Consider the following 23,916-nt stretch of genomic DNA (forward strand, 5'->3'; position numbering starts at 1 on the left):
ATTGACAGAAGAAATCTTTTCTGTAACCCACTGTCTTCTGTGGACCCCTGTACCACCTAAGAACTGTTTCTGAGATTTGAGTGGTCCTCAGGAATGACATGGGACAAAGTGGTGGGTGCTGCATCTTTAGGCTGAACTCCAAAGAAATCATTGAAATAATTTTGGCATGGCCAGAAGTGCCTTCTTTGGATTGGTTACCTTGGATCCAACCCAGTACAAACTAGACTTGATGAGAGTTTCCTTACAGATTTCTGACAAGTTTTGGTAATTGCATCAAGGAAGGCAAAAGAGTGTTGAATAGCTGGGATAAATGGGCAAAGGCATGCCACAGTCATTTAGCAAACACAGGCTGCAATCCTAATGGCACTTTTGGGGGAGCAAGCACCACTGAATGAAATCAGAGTTACTTCTGCATCGACCTGCTTAGGATTGCTCCCCTAATCCTTTTTCTTTCTAAGGGAAATAAGAGAGGCTGTCCAGTTCTGCCCAGGGCTGTTGCTATAACAGATTGTACCTGTAGAGAAAGCTCTGTCTCAAAGAAGGTTCTCCATAGTAGCTCATAAGTCAATCAAACCTTACCTCTTTGCTCTCTTCCAAATCTGATTCGCTGCTAAACTCCTCTGTATTTAAGTTTTCAAAATCTGACTCTCCAACAGCTATTGGCACAGTCACAGTCAAGCTCGGGTTGTTTATAAAGGACATATAATCGCTTTCATCGATGATATATTTTTCCACGGTACTACCCGTGCCAATGCCACTTGTGGTTCCATTTACATCCTTAAGGTAACCCAGATCCTTGCCGATTTCCATAGTGTGGTTGGAAACGCAGCTGTTCTTATTGTTTAGCTCCTCAAGGGGTTTGAGCTCGTCCAAGGCCTTTTGCTTCTTAACTAAGCCTTTCTGGATGAATTCACGGACTTTCCTTTTTACATAGTCTATTCCCTTATCTATTCTCGCCATGGCAATCTGGAGATTGTTCATTTCATTGTCGTCATCTGTGGCAGCTAGGTTGTCGGCACTGAAGGAGCTCAGCAGCAAGGCCAAAAATAGATTCAGTACCTAAACCAGGGAGAGGGGGGAGAAGAAGAGAGAGATCCTACTTTTTGGCTCCACAGGCATCTCTTGCTGAAATAATGAGCTTGAAATACCTGCAGGCAGCACGCAAACCTAGGATTGTAGAGACATATGGTTGCCAACATCCTGATCATGGCTGGAGATCTGGGATTACGACTGATCTCCAGCCAACAGAGATCACCTAGAGAAAATGGCCATTTTGGAAGCTGGACTCTATGACATTATACCCCATTGAAGTCCCTTCCCTACCCAAACCCCATCCTACTCAGGCTCCATCCCCCAAATTTCTGGGTATTTCCCAACCCAGAGTTGACAACCCTCACCGAAGGAAACCATGAATGAATTAAGGCATAGCCTAGAAGATACATGAATCACAGGGACATTTCTGTTTTCATGTGACATAGCAACAATATGTTTAAAAGAGTTACCCTGTGAATTGTGTGGGTTCAGTTGGTAGCTTGCCACTTCAGGAATCCATCTCAGTAATTCCACGATTGTTTCCCATGGGTTTGAGCATTGAAATTATGTTATTAGCATTATATTCCTGGGAAAGGAAGCTTTCAGTATTAGCTGGCCACCCAGTTCTGATTACAAACCATCTGAAAGCATAGCTGTCCATGTCCCTTTTCCTTCTACAACTTCCTTTTGAAAGACTGCAATGATTCATGGGATAAAAAACCTTCAGAACACTGAGGAGGGTTTTTAAAAACACAAAAAAACTTACTCCATACAGTGCAGATTAATGTCGGCAGCATGTCTGGCAAGCACTCATGCCAGACATCGCCTCACAAATGGGAATGTGGTACACTGGTTTTGTTAAGACTAAGATGTAGGTCATTGTTGCAGTCACTGCCACCCCTGTTCCAATGCTGTTCTAGCAAGTTTCTCTTATATTATTATCCTGCCCTTCTTTCTGTGACATACATGGTTTTATTCTTCATTATGTTATAAGAACCTTACAAGTTAGATTAGGCTGAGAGAGAATGTCGGCTCAATGCCATTCAAAGACTTTCATAGCTGAGTACATATTTGAACCTGGGTTTCCCCAGTCCTAATCCATTACTGTGCCTATACGGCCCAGGAAGAGGATCACTGGGAAGTATTCAACTATCCATGGATTTCACGGAGTATGGCCTTCCTACATTTCCCCCTCCTGCTGCAGCCCCTTGACATTTTGTTCCTGCGGGTCAGCAGACCCTCAAGAACAGTCCAGAGGACAAAGTGGGGGAGTGCAGTGGGAGGGGGGAATTGGCAGAAAGTGCTGCCCCTGCTCCCACAAATAGAAATGCTGTTCTGTTTAGGGAGCTGCATGGTTGGATACATGCCACCAATTGGCAACCCCCATTATGCACGCTTATAAACGCTTACATTGGCTCCAAGGGATGCAGTGTCAGAAGAATAGTTACTGCCGGAAAAAGTCGCCCTGTCATCAGGGACGGCTCACCTGCTAGGCAAACTAGGCATTCGCCTAGAGCACCGGGCCCTGCAGCCAGCAGGTGCCGAGAAGGACTCCGGGAGCCGCTGCCAGTCTGTGCAGACAAGGCTGCCCTGGCCTGACTCCCTGCCGGCCACCTCGGGAGTCCCCCCCGCTGGTCTCCTCGGGCATAGGTGGGGAAGAGCATCTCCTGGAGAGCCAGCGTCACAGACCCCCGGTGAGACAACAATGACAACTGGCCCGCTGCCGGCAGCCCCAAGCCACCCAACCACCCTCCCCCGCCGACGCGCCACCCGTCTGCCCGCCTCGCTCTCCAACTCTGGGTGGGACAGGGAAGGGAAGAGAGCAGCATGCGTGGCTGCCGGGGCCTGCTGACCGGCCATCGGGGGAGGATCCAGTCACACAGAATTCCCCAAGCTGCCCGGGCGCCCTCCCCCGCTGACGCGCCACCCCTTCGCCTGCCTCGCTCTTTGCCTCGCCCCCGCGTGCTGGGCACCACAGGGAAGGGAAGGGAAGAGAGTGGCGTGCATGGCTCTCCAGGCCTGTTGACCAGCCATCAGGGGAGGAGGATCCAGTCGAGTTCCACTGGAAAGCAGAGCGGAGGAGAAGCCCAGCGCCACTCGGGGAGCACGCCTGCCCCCCCAGCCTCTCCAGACCCAGGTAAGAACAGTCCCAGCAGCTCCCCACAAGCCGCTTGGATGGGTACTTGGGCCGGCCCCCAGCAGCAGAGGCACTGCACCCCCTGGCTAAGAGCCTGCCACTGGCTGCAGCAGATCGGGGACTTCCTTCTCTCCAGGCCCCGCCTGGAGGTTGGCAACTGTGCCCCCTCCCCTCCCCTCCCCAAGGTGAGTCCCCCGCTGGCCCCTATCTCATGCCCCCCCCGGCTGGCCGATCACGAGTGGCGCTCCGCCTCCCACTCCTCCTGGCTCTTGTAAGCCGTGATTTCAATGCGGGCACTGTGCCCCCGCTCCCGCGCACTCACTCACTCAGGCCAAGGAGAGAAAGGTGCCAGGCATGTGCTCAGAGGCCTGGGGGCTCTCGGGAGGAGGGGCACCTGATCCGCACCAGGGCTTGCCACACTTTAAATGGATCTAACCCCCCCCCCGAGGGGGAGAGGGCCCAAGCCTGCTCTGCCCTTTCTGTGTTTGGGGTTTTTTTTTGTAAAATTGGTGCGCCCAGCAACCCTACCCTGGGGGGGCTCAGTATTCCCGGGAAATTTCGGGAGAACCTCAGCTCCCCAGCCCCCCCCCGAATTATGCCTGTGATAGTATGTAACTCCTGTTGGATAATGCAACTCCTGTTGGATAATTTATACTATGATATTCCCCATTAATATGTGTGGAAGTAAAAGCTGGACAATGAAGAAAGCTGACAGGAAGAAAAACTGATTCATTTGAAATGTGCTGGAGGAGAGTTTTACAGATACTGTGGAATGGCAAAAAGTCAAATAAGTCGCTTCTAGATCAAGCCTGAATTCTACCTAGAAGCTAAAATGACTTAACTGAGGCTATTGTACTTTGGTCACAACCTGAAAAGACAATAATGGTAGGAAATGTTGAAGGCAGTAGGAAAAGAAGAAGACCTAACATGAGATGGATTGCTTCAATAAAGAAAACCATGGCCTTCGGTTTGCAAGACCTAAATAAAGCTGTTATGATAGAACATTTTGAAGGTCATTAATCATGGAGTTGCCGTAAGTCAGAAGCAAACTTGACAGAACATCACACACACAAACACACACACAGAGTTTTAGAATATACAAGCGGGAACCCGCAAGCAACTGCAGGAGGCATCTAATTCCCCACACACACATTATTTCTTCTTTCCCTTTCTTGAAAGCCCCCATAGCCTCTCCCCTTTTTTTGCTTCCTTCTCTCCTTCCCACCCAACAGCCAACCTAACTTTATCTGTTCCTCTGTCTTATGCTTTCCCTCTGCCTAGGAGAACTGTGGCCCAGTTGTGTGGTGCTGGACTAGGGATCCCAAGTCCCCCCAGGGGCGGGGAAATCCCCGCCCCAGAGGCCTGTTCCCCAGCGCCACCGGATCGGGCCCTGGGGGGAACTCCTCCCCGATGTGCACGTCACCCGGAAGTGATGCAGGCACGCCGGGCACACTGGGGGTGGGGCCAAGGCCATACAAGGGAAAACTCTATGGTTTTCCCTTGTATGGTCGTGGCCTCGCCCCCAGCGTGCCTGACGTCTTCCCTCACCAACTATTTCATCTTTGCCTCTTTCTGGCAGACCCCATAGCCTCTCCCTTTCCCCTACTTCCTTCCCACCCACCAGCCAACCTACTTTTTATTTGCCTTCCATCCCCAGCTATATTTATTATTTATTTACTTAATTTATACCTACTTTTCTCCACAGTTGAGACTCAAAGCAGCTTACATCATTCTCCTGACTTCCATTCTGTTCTCACAATAACTCTATGAGATAGGTTAGACTGGGAGTGTCTGACTGGCCTAAGATCACCCTGTGACGGCAGAGTGGGGATCTGAACCTGGATCTAACAGCTCCTAGTCTGAAACTCATAACTACTGTACCACACTGGCTTTTGTATGGTGGCTCCTGTTGAGCCAGGTCTGGAAAGTGCCCTCCTCCTCCTGCTGCCTTTTAGTGCCAGAAACCAAGACTTGAAGACTGGCATTATTGTTGTGGTTGCCTAGCAACCCCCACAATGCTTATTGCAGAAGGCATTTTTTTCTTAAAGGTACAGATGCTGTTTCTATTACCTTGGGATTTTAACCCCCCAATGGATTTTTTTTTTTTAAGAATTCAGATTTTTCTACAAACCTGGAGCTTTTCTTAGGTTTACAAAAAGATATGTCTTGTCTGTTCATGTCTACAGTCTCTGAATTTAAGCATCCAGAGATGAATCCATGTTGAGAATTAGATATATTCATATTAAACACTCAGCACAATTTCTGATTATTATATGTAAAAACTCTTGAAAGGGCTTTGCTGAAATAGCCCAGCATGTTTTACTCCTTATTAGATCACATTGCTCTGATCCAAAATGAATATATACATATCTCTATATATATTTAACATTACATACCACTAGATTTCCAATCACCATAACCATCATGAAGACTGTAAGGCACATGGCTTGACCTGCAACTTCCATACAGTCCCACATGGTTTCTATCCATTCTCCACAAAGTACTCGGAAGACGATCAAGAAAGAGTGGAAAAAGTCGTTCATGTGCCAGCGTGGAAGTTCACAGTCATTAGAGATCTTGCAGACACATTCTTTGTAGCTTTTGCCAAACAGCTGCATGCCAACCACAGCAAAGATGAAGACAATGATGGCCAAAACCAAGGTCAGATTTCCCAGAGCCCCCACAGAGTTGCCAATGATCTTTATCAGCATATTTAGCGTTGGCCACGATTTCGCCAACTTAAAAACTCGCAACTAGAAGAGAAAGATACAAGAAATAGATCACTGTAAAGGATGTCAGTGTAGACATTAATAGGTACAATCCACTCTACTCTCTTTTAGACATCAAAACAAAACGTTTCTTCCCCCCCGGACTTTTAACTGGATGTTTGATCTTTTAAAAATATGTATACAATCTGCTTCTAACCTGAGGACTCTTACGAGGATTATTTAGGCTGCCAAATGTTTTATGCTAGTGGGTTTTTCCTGCTTTTATGGCTTCTAGGTTTTTATGTTTCTATGGCTTATTATTATTGACCACTGAGGAAGGCCCTAGAGTCCAAAACACATATGGTCCTATTGGTCATTTGATATATGCATCAGCTCTGTATGTGAAAACATCAACTCTGCATGTAAAACGACTAAAACGTATTTCAAGCTCATGTTGATGTTCTATGAAGTCTGACCTTCAGACCACTTGTTTTATATCTTTTAATATTTGCTTTTTTGTACACCATAAATAAATATATATATTTGATAATATTTATCTTTAAGTTAGCTTGACCATTCAAACAGTGCTGGTATATTTTGGGTTGAGCTTGTCTTCCCCTTTTTTCATCCTCTTTATCTTTTATGTTGTCAGCCACCTCAAGTACGTCTCTGAAGAGGCCACATATAAACATTTTAAATAAATAGATAAATAATAAATTAAAAGTTTGGCACGATTCAATTTCATTGAAATCAGTGGGACTCATATCTATTAAATTATATTGCTGTAATCAAGCACATGGTCTGCCTTTGAAAATGTTTCAAAAACTGCTGTTTGCCCAAAAGGGTGAGGAATAGGTAAAGAGGACTGCAGTAGTTATCATATTACCACTGTACTGAACTATCCATATTGGTTTTCAAATTGATCCTGAACACAGTTCACAGTGATGGAACTGATCTGTTGTAAAGCCCTGAAAGGTCTGAGATTACAGTTCATGGAAGGCTCATCTCCTTCTATATGCACTTGCCCATCCACTAAAATCTTCTCTAGGGACCCTTGTTGCAGTACGTCCCATCAAGAGATCAAGTACAGAGAGAACATGGATAAGGCCTTGCCTCTGGAGCACCCTTTCCCAAGAAACTCACCTGGCATCCTCACTAGTGATATTCAGATGCCACGTGAAGGCTTTTTGTTTGCTTGTTTTGTATATTTCATTCATTCTTCTTTTGGCAAAGTTTTTTTTTGTTAGATCACAATTTAGGCTGAGCTTTGTCTGCAACTTAGTTTTCTTCAGCCTGGAGTGATATTGAGATTTCCTGCATCTTCCATGATTTAATGGATATTGTACATATTATGAACAAGTTGCTATTAGCATAGTAAGGATATTTTTCTATATTTTTAATTGTGAGCCCTCTTTGGACAGTTATATAACTGGAAAAGCAGGATATAAATACTTCATATAAAATTTAAAAAACGACAAGTTAAATCGCTACAAAGTTTGCAGCCCTATGCACTAGGGTTACCGTTTCCTAGGTAGGAGCAGGTGGCAGCCAGGAGCCCACGCAAATTGTGGTGGCAGCAAGCCCTGCCCCCAGTTCCCCACACCAAAAACGCTGTGGCCAGGGGGAGGCCTGGAGAGCCCTGCCACCGGGTCCCCTGGGCCCGCGCAGAAGCGCTGCAGCTCAGGGGACACCCGGAGAGCCCCACCGCTGGCTTCCCCGGGCCCCGTTGAAGCGCTAAGTAAGGGATCCGTGGGGGTGGGGATGGCAGAGGCTTGATGGGGGTGGGTGGGAGAGCCTCCCTCCATCTCTTACTAGTATGTATGGGAGAGGCATGGCCCTGAAGCAGCCTAGTTGGCAAACCACAGGATGATGGGTGGCCATGGGGAGGCAGGGCTCAGGAGGTCTGGGTGGCCCCAGCTTGCCCCTCAGACCCACCTGGCACCTACTTAACATGGCTGCTGTACAGCTCACCACTTCTCTTGGCTTTGGCTTTTCCACCCACCCTCTGTTCATGCTCCATTGTTATGGGTTGTGTATCTCCAGCTATATTTATTCCAAGTGTGCTGGTGACCCTAGGGAAGCATGGGTGGGTAGCTGGCCTTCAAATGTTAGATGAGTGCCGGAGGCTGGAGGCGATTCTGCACCCACTCTTGGCTGCAAGTCAGGGAATGCCTCCACTTTATTTCCCTGCTGGTTGGCTCCTGTTGACTGCAGGTTGGCTACACAGGGTCCCTCCTGCTCTGAGGAGTCCTCACTGTTGCTGAGTCCTGGCTGGTCCATGACAGATTGCTGCATTTCAGTAATTTTGTCTGTTCTTGTACTTCTGTCATGGCTTTGGGTGGTTTGGACATTGGGGTGGATCTTTTTGGGGAAGGCTGTGCCTGCATGCCTGCCTCCCCCATTTGGGGATTTCCTTAAGGGGTCTTGGGGTGGAGCCATTGGGCAGCATGCCCAGCTTGGGGGCTGTTGGCTGACTCTCACCACCAGATGTTAAGGGAACCACTCAGTGCCCAGTGCCCTCGTGGATCCCAGTGCTTGCCACTCCATGGTTCTCTTCTCCCCCCCCAGCAGATGGGCTGGGAGGGATGGGAATACACTTCCAAATAAAAAATGGATAGGATCACAAATATTCAATTGTTTCTAGTGGATTATTCAGAACTAACCTTGGCTGGATTGTGCCCTCTATCTTTCTTGTTTTCCATCAATATATTTCTTAAAAGTTAACATTGTTTGTTTCTTTGTAGAATATCATAAAAATATAGAGTATTTTCTATATTATCATAATAAGTGTATGTGTGTGTAAAATGCAATAGCTATAGGTTGGATCCAAAGGCCCTTTCACTCATGCAAAGAGTCTGTGTGTGTGCGTGTGTTTGCGCGCGCATGTGCATGCTTTGCGGGGGTGTCCTGCAGTTTTGACAGATTTCACATTCAAGATGCAACCCCTCTACCGCATCCCATGCTGTTCCCAAAGGTACATCGACCCTCAGGAACAGCTTTTCAGGTTGGGGAGGATTTAAGAAGGTGAGACATTTCCCTTCTGTGAGTGGATCTCCAGATCTTAGGATCCAACCCATTATTTTTGACTGTGATATATTTACCAGTCTGAAAGACCGAAGAACTGACAGCCCTTCCACATCTGCAAGGCCAAGTTCAACCAAACTAAGGGTTACAATAAAGCCATCAAAAATGTTCCAGCCTTCTTGGAAGTAATAATAGGGGTCCATGGCAACTAGTTTGAGAACCATTTCTCCTGTGAAGATTCCAGTGAACACCTGAATGCAAAATATTATATTTAGCAAGTTTAAAATTCCAGTTGACAGATTTATGCAAGTTTTCATATTCAAGATACCCACAGCTATAAGGACCTCCAAACCAACAAAACCATCCTGGTATTACAGGAAACTCTTATTGGGATTCTGAAAGCATCATATTGGTACTGAAAGTGAAACATGCCCCATTTTCTTCCATTCTGTAAAACTCCCTGCTCCTCCAAAAGGTGTTACTTAAAATTTACTAAAATATGGTAATATTTTATGATGTACAAACTTATGCTATGCCCCACTAGGCTGACAGTCAAGAATGTGGTATCTTTCATTCTTCTGTTTTTTTCAGATATGATTTTTCGCCTTTAAACATCATATCACCTTTATGCTGCTTTTGAAGTTTCTTACATTTCAGTATATTTTTAGAATACTGCATGTTCTTTTAATCCATATTTTTCAATGTTCTGTTATGCTGAACTGTTTCATTTTCTTATCCTTATTTCCACTGTTTTTCTTACTTTTGCTTTTATTTATTTATTTGATTTCTAGCCCATCCTCCCCTGCACAGCAAGACTCAGGGTGGGTTACAACAACATAGATACAAATATAGCAACAACTATTAATCTAAATATAAAATAATCTCTAAAACACTATAAACATCAATCGACTATTAAACAGTAAGATGGCAGTCAGTAATACAAATTAATGCACCCACTCCCACAGGCTCTACATGTATACAACAGTAGATGTTAACTAATACTGATGCAAGTGGGTAGACAAAGAGACAAAACAAGATGCAACATAACAAAGCATGACCGAAGAAGAAGGAGGAGAAGGAGAGGCCAATCCAGATGTACTTCCACCACCTCAACCATAGGCCTGGCAGAACATCTCCCTTTTGCAGGCCCTACAGAACTGTATTAAATTCCGCAGGGCCCAGATCTCACTTGGGAGAGTGTTCCACCAGGCCAGTTTCAATGCAAATGGGGGGAGAAACGGTTTCAGTGTGGAACAGGGAAAAGTTAAGTTCCTGAAGAAACAAGAACTTAACAGTGAGTAAAACGAGAATGTGGAAAAGCCTTCTAATAGTATTTTATCTAACCATACATATTCTAACAGCAGCAAGGATGTTATATGCAAAATATTGGAGAAGAACAGAAGTACCTACAAAAGAAGAAGTTACAGCCAAAATACTGGAAACTGCTGACATGGACAAAATGACTATGATATTAAGAGGAAATAACAAAGAAGACTTTGAAAACACATGGTCAAGATTTTATGATTGGATAGAAGAAAATAATAACTAAAATTCCTGGACCTCTAACCTCTAACTGCAACAAAAAGAATTAAGGAACTAAGAATTCTAGATGTAACTATTAATAAAATATAACTATGGTGGGGAAAAAGAAAAGTAACAAGAATTTTTAGACTATATTAAGATATCAAAGACAAAGGGTAAAATGATATAGTTAGAATCTCCCTTTTTTGTGTATTTATGTATGTTTGTTTTTTCTTTTGTTTGTCTTATATAACTGAAATAAAAATATATTGGAAAAAAGAAAAGAAAAGCCTTCTAGTAGTAATAGGGATGCCAGGGATTATTCCATACCCAAGGCATTCACTGTGGCCAAATTCAAGATAGCAGGAAAATGGGCTCCAGTTTTATAAGCACTTAAATACAAACACGTACGAGAAATAAAATTTGTTTTTATGGATTGGCTGAATGTTAATCATGTTAGTTTCCCATTTCGAGATCTCTCCCTGACTCAGCCTCTCTCCCCCTCCCACTAGCCACAAATACCAATACTGAAAAATCATTTACTTTGATAATTGATTGCTTCCTCATTACCTTGATGACTGATTGAATGCTTCTTGTCTATGCTATCTCTTGGGGGTTCACATTTCCCCACATTTCATGGTACGCGTTCTAGATGCTACAGCATCCAATATGTTTTAAAATAAAGCTCATTAATTTCATTGCCCATAAAACTGTGAGCTGTTCTTCCATCTCTTTCAGATTTGGCAGGAATGATCCATCAGTAATGGGGTACAATTCCTGAGAATTTCATCTTAAAACAGATGTAAAATACAGAATGACCCGAAATGTGCTTCCTAGTGAAACCAACTTGAATGGAATTAGTTTGTTTGCTTCAAAAAGAATGAAACAAGTGGGACTTTTTCATTCATTTTAAAATGAATGCACATCCTGACACTGAACACAGTCAAAGTAAACTTATCTTTTGACAAATGAACACAACCATATAAGAGGAGAAAATGTCGGCTCCAGTCTGTATTGATATAACTGTCTGAGAGTTCACACACAAGTTTCTTTTGTAATGAAAAAAGCATAGTGCTGTGATTCAAGTACACCTTCAAAACACAGAAAGGGTCAAATATTCATACAGAGACTCACCAGGTTTCCAACTGACAGCACGTCACTAAATTGTTGGGTCATTGGGTAATGCTCCATCGCCATAAACAGTGTATTTAAAACAATGCAAATAGTAATAGCGAGATCAACAAACGGATCCATCACAACTATGTTAACAAAATGCTTTACTTTCAACCAAAACGGACTGCAGTCCCAGATCAAGAAAATGTTTGCAAATTTGTACCACCAAGGTGGGCATTTCTGTCGTGATTCTTCAAGTTCTGCCAAAAGGAAAAAGGAAAAAGGAAAAAAGACCAAATTGTGTCATGCTGATCATTCCTAACTTGGCAAAGGCCACCTCAATCATCATGGCTAAGACAAAACAAAACAAAAGGGATTAAACTGTTTCTGCTTCCTCTGGTCCTGAATCCAGAAATACAGAAATGAAAGAAACAAATTGAAAGGTGAGCCACAGAGGACATCAGAAAAAAAATCTAGGAGTATGAAAAGCATTCAATGAGTTTCTTAGATGGTCAAGCACTGAATGAGCCACTCTGAAACATGGGACAGAGTGCAACACTGTCCTGTAAGATCTCATGTATGTGGGGGCTCACGTGGAAGCAGAGGTCATTTCGGGGGGATCGTGGGGGAACGCAGTTCCACCGGGTGAGGTGCAAGGGGGTGGGGCTCATGAGAAAGCCCCGCCCCCTGCTTCTGGCCGCCCCGCTTCCAGCCCTCATTCAGCCAGGAGGAGGCAGGAGAAGAGGGAGGGTAAGTTGCTTCCTCCCCGCCTCTCCCCACCCCTGCCTGCCTGGGGCCAGGGAGGACCTTGGTGGGGCTTCCTCGCACTTCCGCCGGCCTTGCAGGTCCACCATCGGGCCCCTGATGTCAGGGGGTGTGGCATATGCTAATGAGTTATGCTAATGAGTTCCCCTAGCTCTTTTTCTATGAAATGACCCCTGAGTGGAAGGAATCAACACTAGACCCTGTCCATTTAGTATTTTAAAAGGTAATGCTCCAAAAACCTTGAACTGCAATGTTGTCAAATCTTGTTAATTATCATGGTAGGACATTCCATGCCTCACATTTATAGCACACAGAATGCTTTCTTATGATATAATTACACACACAAAAAAGTGAACTGGTAGGGTTGCCAGGTCTGGGTTGCGAAAAACCTGGAAATTTGGGGAGTGGAGCCTGTAGCAGGAGCTCCTTTGCATATTAGGCCACACACCCCTAGTGTAGCCAATCCTCCATGAGCTTACAGAGCTCTTCTTACTGAGGCTACAGTAAGCTCTTGGAGGATTGGCTACATCAGTGTGTGTGTGGCCTATAGGAAGAGATCTCAAAGTGCCACATGGAGGTTGGCAACCCTACTCACTGGGAAGGCCACCACTCCCATCTGTTGTAGAAATTTTTGCATGTGTACTATATCCAGTTGTGCTTGATTTTCAAGATGCCTCTTGAAAATGACTACCTTAATTATCAATGTGAAGATAACGACTTACATGCAGCTAGAAGGCACATCATTGGTCAATCGATGTGGTCTGATTTCTCCAGTTATTGGTTTAATAAGGGCAATTCCATCTGTCATGAACTCTAGCACTACAAATACCTGATCTTTAGATTGACTAAAACTAGTAAGAACTCCCTAGAAACTTGGTAATTATTTTGTAACTCAGACAACTCACAAACTTCCACAATGATGAGCTTTCATAATTGGACTCTTAAATTTGTTCTACTGCTTCAGACCAACATGGCTGGCCGTCTAGATCTTTCCACAGTTATGTTCTTCCTGCAAAAGCCAGGAGATTTGAGTCAATCAATCTGACCACAGCTTTGCCCTCAGATGCTCATTCTCTGGGCAAGATAGTAATTGCTTTGTTCTTTTGACCTTATAGGAATACCCTGCAGCACTGATCTATTTTAAAGCATGGAGCACATTTTCAAACGACCAACTTGTTCTATGCTTTTCTGCTTCTCAGTGTCCGCACAAATCAAGGGATTCTAAAGAAAGCCCTGCCCATGAGACAAGGATTCATAATTGTTGCTGCTTCTTTTTGGGGGGGGGCTCCCAATTTAATCAGAAAGTGAAAATTCTTGTATTTTTATATAAAATTTACTTCTAGAATGTTTTCTAAACTCCTGCATACCTTTTGTGGGTTAAGTTGCTCCTGATCACCATGTTTCATGTTTGCTGGGGAGGGACAGTAGCTCAGTGGAAAAACACATGCCTTCCATAAGAAGATCCCAGGTTCAGAAGCACCCCTTCCCTTGGTGTCTCCTGTTAGAAAGATCTCCGGCTTTAGGAAAGACCTTTCTCTGTCTGAGACGCTGGAGAACTGCTGCCAGTCAGAGTAGACCAGGGTTCCCCAAGATGGTGCCAGTGGGTGCCACAGCACCAACCACTACTTCCTCTGGTACCTCCCATGCTTTTCAGAAAGGGGGTGGGGTCATTGTGAGGCAGGGCTTGTTACTGGCTGCCCTCATTCAAATGAAATGCAGTAGCAGATGCAGCCACTGGAGGACTGGTAAGCACCCAGGCTTTCCTTAGCCAGTGTGCAGTTCTATTTCCCCTTCATGACTGACTATTGCCATAAGCTTCTTTTGCCAAGAAGAGAGGGAGCTTCTAGTCTTACAGTCCAGGGAGCTGGGCTGTTGCATGAGGGGAGAGAAGAGTTCAGGAGTAGAAGTACAGATGATACTAACCTTGATGGACTAATGGCCAGACTCTGAATAAGGCTGCTTCATGTGTTCAGGGTAGTTTCCATGCAATTCTTTTGCAAATTAAAGAGGGAGGTGTTGTCTTCGCCTCTGCCTCCAACAGCAGCCATTTTGGGGTGGCACTCACCATGTCATCTCAAAATTTCAAAGGTGCCTAGGGTTGCGAAATGGGGCCAGGGGGTGGGGAATTCCCCACTTTGGAGGCCTGATTTCCGATGCGACGGAATCGGGCCCCGGGGGAACCCCGCCCCCCGAAGCTGCGTCACCGGATGTGACAACGTAGGGCACGTTGGGGGCGTGGCCCAGATCGATCTTGGCCACGCCCCCAACGTGCTACATTGTGTGTCACTTCCAGTGACGTTCCAGCGGCGCGCCCGCGCTTTGTGCCCGTGCACACACACATCCCGAGCCAGCTCCCGGAGCGAGAAGACGCTCCCCCCGCCGGTGAGTAAATTACATTTGGCAACCCTAAAGGTTCCTACTGGCTAAAAAAGGTTGAGGACCACTGGAGTAGACAGTGCTAAGCTAGGTGGACCAACAATTTGACTCAGTGTAAAGCAGCTTCCACATAGGTAATTCGCAGTGCAATCCTAAACAGAGTTACACTCTTATGAATCCATTAAAGCTAATGGGCATAAAAGGGTATAACTGTTTAGGATTGCATTGTAAGTGCATGTTAAGTACATCGTATCCATTAGTATTTAAGAATGCTTAGGATCTATTGCTTCTAGTATTCCACAGAGCTTCTTCATTATACAATATTTTTAAAACATGCATTTATTATTTTTAAAGTAAGCCCACTCTGTATACCTTCCATGGTGTTTGTGATTATGCTTGCGATACTCATTGCTCTTTGCCTTATGGTGGGGTCTTCCAGTAAATCCATTGACAGCTGAAAAGAACTCGATCTTCTCTTTTTCATTTCAGTCTCTGTGGTCGTGGCCTGCAGAAAAGAGAGTGAAACATAAGATCACCCTACACATATGAGTGGAATATAGTAACGTAATATGAAGGATGTCTAAACTGGAAGGTGTACATGCTTCATGCTTTTGAAGTATGCTTCGTTACTCATGCCAGATTTTAGTTACTTATTGTATTATTAACCTGGTATTTTAAAAGTATTTGTAGGAAACATGCTGTCTTCATATCTGTAACTTTCTCATTTTCATACTTCCCTGGTGACTGTCAGGGAACATTCCACCACTCTGTCAATTTTTAAAAAATTGCCCTGTTTATTCTTCTTGGCCTTGCAAAATTCCACTTGCCCATACTTTTCAACCTGTACATCTGATTTCAATGGGATTTATTTCGAAGTAAGTGTCTGCAGGGCTAAGCCTTGGAAAGCATGCCAAACTTCACCAAACGTAGATTTCCCCCACAATGCACTTCATCTGAGATGTATGTTCAGCTCCGTGACACAATTTTAGTCTTCTGTTTGAAGTCGATGGAAAAAGAAATGAATTGAAACTGAATTGAAACAATCAGTAGTGATCCCCCTCCCCAATCATTTATTTGTGAGATGTTCCCACAGATAGGATTGTTGCCTAAATTCCAGGTTATAAACAATGGGTTGGATCCAACCTGGTTTTCCGCTGCTAAAAATGCATGGAGAGAGTACCCTTTGACCACCAAAAAGGCTATCCTGGGAATTGTGGACAAAACTCTTATGAGGTGGAGGCTGTAATAAGGAGAGGAATTGGGTGAGACTGAGTGAAAAAGCTGGTAGGATCCAACCCAACATCTTGAACCATGAGCAAATAATGATGGCATGTCTCTTGCTTGTCTTTTGTGTTTAAAATGGGATGGCAAGCTTTTTCATTCAAATTTAATGCAAGAAAAGAAAAGAAAAGAAAAAAAGTCTAACATTGTCATGCTTCTCCAAAAAGACATATAGGAAGGTTCTATTTTTAATACAGGTACAGAAAGATAGTGTGTGTGTCTTTGACAGCACATACGTGCACATGTATTTGAAACTGATAATGTGTGTGAATTGATGTGGTTATCTCAATTAAACGTGTTCAGTTTGTCAGCCAAAGATGGAATATCAGGTTGAAAGATGCATGAAAATGCTAAATATATACAAGGTGAAATTTGGAGTGATTTTACCAGTGTTTGGGGAACCAGAACTTCTAGCCACATTTGTTCATTGTAGAGTGATGTCCACGAGACAGAATGTAATCAAATTTATGAACAACCAAAGCAGTGTCGGAATCTGTATGGTACCCCTCCCGCTCTTAGTATTGGAATGAGATTAAATTTCATTGGACCTGGCCAGACAGAGTTAATTAATAGCCAGATATTATAAAAACTAAATTTTCGGAATATAAAAAAACACACAAAGCAATACATTTTTGCACATTCGCTAGGTATATATAATTTTTTTTTGCAAATGTTAGAGATTGACTTTGTTAGTAATATAAAAAAGGTATTACAAGATGCAGGAGCATTCACAGCTTGACCAACCAAGGATCATTCCCAAGGGATTCCATTCTGTAGACACACTGGCTGGTGCAATAAGAAAAGGCCACCATGCCTGAACTATTTAAAACTTCCTTACATTGTCATCAGTAGCTGGTTTATCTATTATCACCTCTGGCAGAAGCTGTCCAACAGGCGATGTAGGAACAGATGGTCCACCAACCAAGGAAACCACCCCATTGCAATCCACAGTGCTGTGCATCTTCCCATTCACTGGAAACACTGCCAGCATCCTGGATGACCTACTGGCCTGACTAATGTTACTGTTGCGCCGTTCACCATGTCTGCGCGGCACAAAAAGGGAATCTCTTCTGCTATCATTATCTTCAAATGTGCTGTGTTCATCATCAGCAAAGTCATTCTCTGATCCTATATCCTTTGCTCTACCTCTGAAGCTGAAAAGGCTCGTTCTGCTGTTGCGCCTTGGGGAAAACAGGGAGCCGCGCATGCTCAGCAAAGACTGCAGGAAAATGGAAAAGAAGACAAAAAGAGAGAGAAGAGATGTTAACACCAAAAACAGAACCTTGGGGTTAGCAAACTAGATTCTTAGGCTGACTTTTTTCAGATTTTGCTTGTTGAGTTTCTTATGCTGCATTTAATAATAAAAAACCATAATTTGTTATATGAACAGAGACAATTCACAGAATAACACTAATACAACCCCTTCATGCTGCATGATTATAATGTCCAATGCACTAGGGTTACCCCCCCACACACTGAATGCAGGGGTTCCCCAGGCCCCGGTCCTTGCCCAGGCTATGTTGCCAACAACATGGCAACATCACTTCTGGCATGTCATCACATTGGCAATGTCTGGGCAATGCTCTGGTGGAAGAAGCCATTTTTACCATAGAGTTTTTGCCCAAATACTAGAGTGTCGCCAGGATGTCCCAGTGTGTTCCACCTGTGACATAGCCTGGGCCTCCCTCCTGCTCCTGGTAAGTCCCTCCCCCAATCCACTGCCAGTTGTCAGGAAGGACCTGGCAACCCTCGATAGCACCAAGGTGGTCCTTCTACATACTCATATAACAACTTTAAAGACAACAGAAAACCCAAGTTCAAGGAAAGGAAACACTAGTAGTTTACTAGCAATGCAATCCTAAGCAAAGTTATACCCATCTAAGTCCCCTGAAGTCAATTAGCTTGGAAAGGAGTACATGTTTACATGCAGTTATTTATTTATATCCCGCTTTTCTCTCCAGTTGGGACACATTCTTTAGGATTGCTCTGTAGATCTACTAGGTCTCTCTACTTTACCTGTGTGACAACTTTATGATGATAGTGACAACCTTACTTTATCAAACATTGATGAAAAGGGCTTCTGAAAGTACAGGTGAGGAGCCTCACTTGCTTCGTTAAAGCACTGCTTATTCCCCTCACTTTTTCTGTTCATATTGATTCTAAATATCTGTGCAACTTCATCTGCTTACACAGCAGTGGCATGGTTCTGAGTTAACAGCAAACCATGGTTTGCCTCTACATGAACAAGCCCTAAAGCTGGGTAGGCAGCCCTGACATATAAGCCAAACAGTGGTTTGCCAGATCATTTTTGTCAGCATGTAGGGCCTTGGATCTCTGCTCAGGCAACCAAGGCAAGCCCCTGAAGAGCTAGCAGTACTACTGGGAGTGCATGAGAGGAAGCAACGGGGATCATTGGAACTTGACTTGATCCCATTGCATCTTGCCAGGTTCAACCCTCATGCTCATGACTCGCACTTCCTCCCAGTTTGCTTACCAACATACCAACATATTCACAAGTAGATGTGGTAGGGTGGTGTTGGGTTTTTTTTGGTGCTGAGGACCCAAACGCTGTCTCAGCTTGTCCTATAGGATCCTCGAGTCTATGTGCTCTCTCTTCTCCTCCTCCTTTTCCTTGCACATAGACAGATAACCAAGCTATTTTGGTTTTCACAGAAAACTACTATTCAGTACTTCAGCCAAACTATGGTTGCTTCTTGCCCCAGAGATAAGGATTCCAAACCAGGGTTAAACCACTGTTTGCAGAGAAAACATAAATCATAGGCTGCGGTCACACGGAGCATTAGCCACGCTACAGAGACGGAAGATAGGCAGATTTTCCGGGCGCAATCAAACCGCAACATCTGGGAAGCGTAGAGCTCCCGTGGCTAACCCAAGGCTTCCTGCCGAAGATGCGCCATAAAAAACTAGTACCTCCAAGGTACTAGTTTCCGGAAACCGCAGGGCAAGGGCGGGCATCTGATCACGTTTCCGGTGGTAGATCGTGGCATCCGGCGCCCGCCCATGTCCCGTCGTGAGAAGGTGTTTTTTTCCCCAAGTATCCACAGGATGCGCACAAGCACCCACCCAAGTATCCATGGGATGCACACAAGCACCCAACGGCGCATGCGCACACTTTGGTTAAAAAAACCAACACAACCCACGCCGCTTCTTTGCCGCGCCACAGGATTGAAGTATGATCGGCACCTCTCCACTAACCACAGGACGTCGGCGGGACATTTGATCCGGTGGCCGTGCGGTAGTTTACTCCAGGGCAAACAGCCCCCCCTCACGATATCCGGCCCGTGTAACTGGGGCCATAGTCTGGCAATTCAAATATACCAACCTATGAAGGAAAATGGCTCATTTGCTAGCCATGTGTGAGGGGAAGTCAGAGAACTTGGGCTTAAGTATCCCTCAAGTTTCTTCATGTAGCAGCAAACCATGGTTTGTGGTTATGTCTGAACCCAGCCAGTGCATGATATTGGCTTAATGTTATGTTTTATGTCGTACTGCATCAGCAGACATTATTCTTGATCAAACATAGTAAACCTCAGAATCGTGCTAGAAAGAGCACAAAAAAGTGCTGGATTTAGCTGGATCCAGATGGATAGACGTGTTTGTCTGTAGCAGTAGAAGAGAGTAAGAGACCAGTAGCACTTTAAAGACTAATAAAATTTGTGGCAGGGAGAGAGCTTTTATGTGTCACTTCTCACTGAATGGTCATACCCTACCCCAAAATTACCGCAAATTTTGTTAGTCTTTAAGGTGCTACTGGACTCTTACTCTTTTTTTATTTAGCTGGAAATTATACCTTGTTTTTTCTTCCCAAATGGGAGCTCAAAGAGCCTTATACAATATTCTTCCTTCCTCCATTTCATCTTCACCATAACCCTGTGAGGTAGGTGAGGCAGTGTGTGTAACTGGCCCAAGGTCACCCAGTGAGCTTCCATTCCAGAGTGGGAATTTGAACCTGGGTTTCCCAGACATTCTAAAAATTATGCCATATTGGCAGTATACTAACAGCTCCTGTAAAATAAATGTTTTTCAACTCACTCTGGAAATTTGTGATGTGCTTCTTCCTCATTACAAAATGATATTTCTAGAATTCTCCCCTCCCCACATTTTGGGAGCAGCAGATTAATTCTTGAAGCACTAGGTAAAAGTAATTAATGAGCCATGTTTATTTAAGAGGTCAGTGCCTATCTAATAAAGTAATAGTCCAGTGCCTGTAACACAACCATAGCTTTGCAAAGCACAAATCAAGTTTCCACTTCAAAAGTATGTAATAGTGTACCTGGTGGGGAGAAGAATGTTTCCGTTCAAGCGTTAGCCTATTCCCTTCAATAGAGAATCGGCAACCTTTTCTCCTGAAACTATCTTCGGATTCAGAGCCATGAAACTCATCCTCATCCTTTTCTTCTCCTCCAGATTGTTCTTTCTGTTTTCTTTTCTTTCTTCTGTTTCTCCTCTCTTTGGCACTCTTTGAGCTCAACTTGGATGCTTCAGAGGAACTTTCAGAAAGCCCCTCTACGCCGCCCCCTGCACTGGGATCTCTTGACTCGGCTGATGCTGTTGCTGCTGCAACTGCCGCTGCCTGCCAAACAGCACGAATAGTTTTACTGCACAGAATCAACAGTATTCTCAACTAAAATACAAGAGGGTCCATAAGAAAAGTCCTTAGAAAATGCAATCATTTTGTTAAACAGAGCTTCTTTCCTCATACATATTTTCTCTGTCATTTTCTGTCTACTTATAAGTCAGGGGTCATTTCGTAGAAAAAGAGCTAGGGGAGCTCATTAGCAAAATTCATTAGCATATGCCACACCCCCTGACATCAGGGGCCTGGCGGTGGACCTGCAAGGCCGGCGGGAGTGTGAGGAAGCCCTGCCAAGGCCCTCCCTGGCCCCAAGCAGGCAGGGGTGGGGAGAGGCGGGGAGGAAGCAACTTACCCTCCCTCTTCTCCTGCCTCCTCCTGGCTGAATGAGGGCTGGAAGCGGGGCGGCCAGAAGCAGGGGGCGGGGCTTCGTCATGTGCCCCGCCCCCCTGCACCTCACCCGGGGGAACTGTGTTCCCCCGCGTTCCCCCCCAAAATGACCTCTGTTATAAGTAGTTAAGCTGCTGGTGGAGGAAAGTGCCCTCCACCAGTTGCAGCTGACTTATGGCAACCGTGTAGGGTTTCCAAGGCAAGAGACATTCAGAGGTGGTTTTGCCATTGCCAGACTCTGTGTTGCAACCCTGGACTTTCTTGGTGGTCCCCCCTTCAAACACTAACCTGGGCTGATGCTGCTTAGCTTCTGAGATCTGATGAGATCGGGCTATCCAGGGCAGGGCTAGTTAAGTAGAAATCTAAAATTATCTAGATTTAAGGGGAGTGGGAATTAGAACCTCTATCTCTAGATCTTTTACCACTTTTTGTAGGCTTTTGACTAGGACAATCAGGATTCATTAAGGGTTCCACAGTTTCTGTGCTGTGGGACATCTTAGATCAAGGACATTTTTAAATGCCTCCCCCCCACACACAGTTGGATGCCGTGGTGATTTACATCAGGAAAACAGGGCTTTCTTGCATCCCTCTGTCTCACTGCAGCCCAAAATGCTCCCTCAAATACTGCTTCTGGGAGACATCCTCCCCCCAACAGCATGGGGAGTCAGTTAGAGGACTACCATGGAAGGAGGAACTGGCAAAAATCACCCGTTAGTGGAAATCTATGGACATATCCATTTAAATATATTTCTCATCGTTAATTTATTTAGTTATTTACTTCTTTTATACCTTGCATTTCTCCCCAAAGAGGACCCAAAGCAGATCTCATTATTCTCCTCTCCTCATGTTTTTACCCTCACAACATTCTGCGAGGTATATGAGGCTGAGAGTGGGTGACTGGCCCAAGGTTACCCGGTGGGCTTCTGTGAGGATTTAGACCGGAGTCTTCCATATCCTAATGACCACGCCACATTATACAGTGATTCAAGTCTCCCTGGAATTATCAAAACTTGTGGGCAGCTGGTTGACTTTTGATTAGGCCTCTGCAAACTGAATACATACCTTAACTCTAAACCTGTGCTAAAATTACTGAAACACACCTGCGCTGCTTCCTGTTGTTTTTTCAGTTGTTCCAGCATCTGCTGAAACTCCGCCTCTTTCTGTTCTGCTTCTTCCATGGTGGCTTGATTCTGTTCGTCATAGGCCATGGCGACAACAGCCAGGATCAGGTTGATCAGATAGAAAGAGCCCAGGAAAATCACCAGAACAAAAAAGATCATATAGGTTTTGCCAGCCGCTCGCAAGGTCTAGAGGATATAATAGATGTGCTCTGGTTACTTGGTCAATTTTTTTTTTTTTGAGTCTAGAATATTTAAGATTTTGTCACCTCCGTTATTCTCTCTCACCAGCTGATAAAGATTTTCCCAGAAGTCCTGAGTCATCAATCGAAAGAGAGATAAGAACGCCCAGCTAAAACTGTCAAAGCTTGTGTAGCCATAGTTGGGGTTTCTACCGGCTTTTATGCATACATAACCTTCTGGACATTGACTAGAAATAAAGATAGAGATTAGGTTGCAAAACGGTCATTTTATTCAACTATTTTTTTCCCTTTGGTTCCCACTTGCTCTGTTTTGCCAAATGCCCAACTCTGTAGCCATGTCTTGCAATAAGCAGTGACTTTGTAATCCAGTCCACACCCTTACCTCATGTCTGTTTGTACCTTTCCTTAGATGTGTGGGTTAAAGCTCTTATAGTGGCACTATTACCCTCAAACTGCTCAGAACTATTGGACCTCATAAAGTGCTAGTCAGAACAAATAATCATCTCCATTGCCAAAATTAAAGCCTCATTCTAACTCTGTTACAAAAGCATTTGGCCCTTGTGATAGCATTTCCTACTGGAAAGTTTTAGGGCAGCAACTCAAGAAGGCTGGGGTACAAATCTTTGCTTCAATAAACAAGAGACTAGCAGTGCCTTAAAAGACTAGTAAGACATTATTCCAGTACAAGCTTTTTCTAGGACTAGGGCTCACAAAAATTTTTGCTGGAACAAAATAGTCTAATTACCACCAGAACACTGTTTATGTGGGGCGCTAACAAGGCCATCTAGTGAAATCTGCACTACATTTTCAGTATATTAATGATAGTTACTTGTTTAGCAGAATCCTGAGCAGAATCCACAGATTTAGAACAGTGTAATTTTGTTTAGGATTGCACAGTAAGTTATACTGACCATAAAGCATAAATGTACAAAAAAGTGAAAGTATTTTTAAAGTAAAAGCTTAAATGATGTTCTTACCCTGCATCTGAACTATTTCCACAAAGCAAAGCATCATTTTGTCCGTCCAAAAAGTAAAAATTATCTGTGTAGAAAGATTATTTTGAAAACATTAGAAGAAAATAATAAGAAAAAATTCAGAAATATTAAATAATGATGATTTTACTTGAACAAGCCCGTCCCTACCATCCATTAATCAACAGTTCTAAAGCACAAATTATTATTTCACACTATCAGTATGTAGATAATATGTTGTATGATAATTTTATTACCAGCTTCTGCTTTAGAAGAGAATACAAGCCTCTTTCATTTGAAAATCTGAGCTAAGTAATTGATTCATATGGTCAGTTTCTTTTAAAAACATCCTTAGATTAACAGATTTACTGGGCTAGTGATTGCATACTTTATAATTTGATTCATCTAATACGTCTTCAACTTAATTGAAGTTTTGGGTTTGATCTTCTCTAATTTAGGCTCATTGTTTTATAACAGTGCAATCCTATGCAACATTACCCCTATCTGTTGAAAGCAATGGTTTTAGAGTGGAATAACTCTGCATAGGATTGCACTATAAATCAGAAATATGTTGATCAGAAAATATGTAGGATGGGAAAAAAGAACGGGATTTTATCTTCTTGGAGCAACCAGAATTTATACTGAGTGGAAATCTATATACAGTAATATAATCTCTGTTACTA

At 44.0% G+C, this 23,916-nt stretch overlaps 1 protein-coding gene across 1 annotated transcript in view; it reads right to left on the reverse strand.

The window, feature by feature from the left end:
• SCN1A (sodium channel, voltage gated, type I alpha subunit) overlaps nucleotides 1-23,916 on the reverse strand; it is a 75,105-nt gene that overhangs the window by 31,698 nt on the left and 19,491 nt on the right. Inside the window, exons 7-16 of the mRNA XM_015416151.1 lie at nucleotides 23,240-23,303; nucleotides 22,348-22,489; nucleotides 22,042-22,248; nucleotides 20,252-20,551; nucleotides 16,796-17,176; nucleotides 15,049-15,181; nucleotides 11,557-11,795; nucleotides 8,979-9,152; nucleotides 5,566-5,922; nucleotides 580-1,059 (exon numbers count right to left, since the gene is read on the reverse strand). Of these exons, the coding sequence (XP_015271637.1) occupies nucleotides 580-1,059; nucleotides 5,566-5,922; nucleotides 8,979-9,152; nucleotides 11,557-11,795; nucleotides 15,049-15,181; nucleotides 16,796-17,176; nucleotides 20,252-20,551; nucleotides 22,042-22,248; nucleotides 22,348-22,489; nucleotides 23,240-23,303 (2,477 nt within the window). The remainder of the gene's footprint in view (nucleotides 1-579; nucleotides 1,060-5,565; nucleotides 5,923-8,978; nucleotides 9,153-11,556; nucleotides 11,796-15,048; nucleotides 15,182-16,795; nucleotides 17,177-20,251; nucleotides 20,552-22,041; nucleotides 22,249-22,347; nucleotides 22,490-23,239; nucleotides 23,304-23,916) is intronic.

Source organism: Gekko japonicus, unplaced genomic scaffold, assembly GCF_001447785.1.
Source record: "Gekko japonicus isolate JY-2015 unplaced genomic scaffold, Gekko_japonicus_V1.1 scaffold445, whole genome shotgun sequence".
In the NCBI taxonomy this organism is placed as follows: Eukaryota; Metazoa; Chordata; class Lepidosauria; order Squamata; family Gekkonidae; genus Gekko; species Gekko japonicus.